General features: G+C 51.5%; 1 protein-coding gene across 2 annotated transcripts in view; it reads right to left on the reverse strand.

Moving 5' to 3' along the window:
- Positions 1–2,352, reverse strand: part of syk (spleen tyrosine kinase) — a 27,780-nt gene that overhangs the window by 21,487 nt on the left and 3,941 nt on the right. For both annotated transcript variants that reach the window (XM_015405252.1, XM_015405254.1), the window contains exon 2: positions 621–1,056. In XM_015405252.1, the coding sequence (XP_015260738.1) occupies positions 621–1,022 (402 nt within the window). In that variant the 5' untranslated portion in view covers positions 1,023–1,056. The remainder of the gene's footprint in view (positions 1–620; positions 1,057–2,352) is intronic.

Below are 2,352 nucleotides of genomic sequence, written 5' to 3' on the forward strand. Positions count from 1 at the left end.
GGGCCAGGTATCAGGGGCCAGGTATCAGGGGCCAGGTACCAGGGGCCAGGTACCAGGGGCCAGGTATCAGGGGCCAGGTATCAGGGGCCAGGTACCAGGGGCCAGGTACCAGGTACCAGGTACCAGGGGCCAGGTACCAGTTACCAGGGGCCAGGGGCCAGGTACCAGGGGCCAGGTACCAGGGGCCAGGTATCAGGGGCCAGGTACCAGGGGCCAGGTACCAGGTACCAGGGGCCAGGTAGCAGGGGCCAGGTACCAGGTACCAGGGGCCAGGTACCAGGGGCCAGGGGCCAGGTAGCAGGGGCCAGGGGCCAGGTACCAGGGGCCAGGTACCAGGGGCCAGGGGCCAGGTACCAGGGGCCAGGTACCAGGGGCCAGGGGCCAGGTACCAGGGGCCAGGTACCAGGGTCCAGGTACCAGGTACCAGGGGCCAGGTACCAGGGTACCAGGGGCCTTTGAGGAAATTAGGAACCAGAGGAACGTTAATGAGACAGACTCAGTAGGAACTAACCTACGATGTCTAACCCAGCCTTACCCCAGAGGGAAGCCACATAGATTCCTCTCATCACTCACTGCATCCCCTCCTTTCTAAGGAAAACCAGACGAAGCTTCAAACTGACCTGCAGGTTCCAGGTCTGCTTCACGTACTCCCGGATCAGTTTCTCCTTTAAGTCATCAAACCGCCCCACCTTTGGCTGCATGTTCTTGGGTCTGTTGCACGGCTTCTTTAACAGACACACCAGACCATCCGACTCCACGGAGTGATAGTCGATCACATCCATGGGGCTGCGGTGGCTCTTGCCCCCAGCTATAGCGTATGTTTCGTTGGGTTGCCTTTCGATGGTGTAGTGGTAGAATCGACCCGAGTTGGACAGAGACAGAGCAAAGCCTCCCAGGTAGTTCCGACTTTGGCGTAATAAGTACAGGCCGTTGTTCTTCCCGCCCTGCTTCAGGAAGTCCTCTGCCTCTTCCCTGGTGATGTTGCCGTAGAAGAACGGCAATGAATTCATGTTGTCGGCCATGTTGAATCTGTGGCGCCGCTTCCTCTTGAGATGTCTGCAGTAAAGAATAAAGCAACAGGATCAGTCCGGGATGAGAAACACCGACTTTAAATGAAATGATCGTTAATGTGTCGTCACTGATCTGGAAGAACAAACGTGAGATTGAAACAGACTTTGATCCTCCAGGGAATAAAGACATAAAAATGTTTTTAAATGCAGAACAAAAATGATCAATTCGCTCTAAAAACAAAAGATGGAGACACTGATGAGAAGCAGTGATGTTGGTCATAAGGAGGCCATGTTTAAACTAAATCACCGCCATAAGCGGCTGAACCAGGTGTAGGTGCGGCAGCAGCAAGGCCAGGTCAGGCTGGGACCGAGCGGATCTACCTGAGTCCATCTGGGTCAGGGAACCTCTGCCTCATGGCTGAGACCTTTGAACATCTGGATCTTTGGTCCTTCAGGACATTTCTGACCCTCCTCCTCTGTCCGGCTGCTTGGTTCTGATCTTGCACACTGAACGTCCAGGCTCTCGACTTTTCTCACCATTTTCACGTGTTTTCACATACTGCACCCCACCCAACACAAACAGACTAATCTCTACACACATCAGTGTTAACTTTCCCATGAACATTTGCATTAAATGGTTCATTGGATGCAAAACTGAGTTTCCATGGTCATAGATGAATAACGATAGTTCAGTGGGTGAAATAGACGTACAGAGAAGATCAAACCCCATCAACACCTTCTCTCTCTGCAAATCTCACTATTCTAAACTTCCACCATAAAACAGGAGAATCCAAACGAAGCACAGAGTTGATGTAAACTCTGGGATGTTGCCTTATTTGGTTCTGGTCTGGACTTTTGTTAGGCCCTGAAATGTAGATCCAGACCAGCCCACTGGTTCCCGGCCCAGGAACATGAATAGAGGGAGATGGAAGACAGCAGTTTGGCGGTTTAGCTGTAGTTGGGTTTACTGCTACAGAATTACATAGCAGGCAGTTTCTCTATAGAAAATGAGCCAGAAGGACGGGAGGAAAAGCAGCGTTCCAGGCGGACCGGAGGAAGAGGAACATTTTCACAGTTTTCCCAAGGATCCAAAGACTCGACAGGAAAGGATTATTTTAGTCTATCAGAGGATGCCTGCAGAGTTTGATGCTTTTTGCTCTAAGCATTTTACTAAAGACCGTCCCACCGTACGGCCGTCACAACCGTAGCTGGAAGTATGATTCTGTCGCTAAGCGTTTGATAGCAATGCTAGCATATCTATGGTGACCAGGTTTGGGTTTCTGAAAAGGAGGACACTTTTTGATGCTGCGCTGCAGTCGACCAAAATCCTGAACGATTTTGG

Source organism: Cyprinodon variegatus, unplaced genomic scaffold (assembly GCF_000732505.1).
Source record: "Cyprinodon variegatus isolate N-32 unplaced genomic scaffold, C_variegatus-1.0 Scaffold2088, whole genome shotgun sequence".
In the NCBI taxonomy this organism is placed as follows: Eukaryota; Metazoa; Chordata; class Actinopteri; order Cyprinodontiformes; family Cyprinodontidae; genus Cyprinodon; species Cyprinodon variegatus.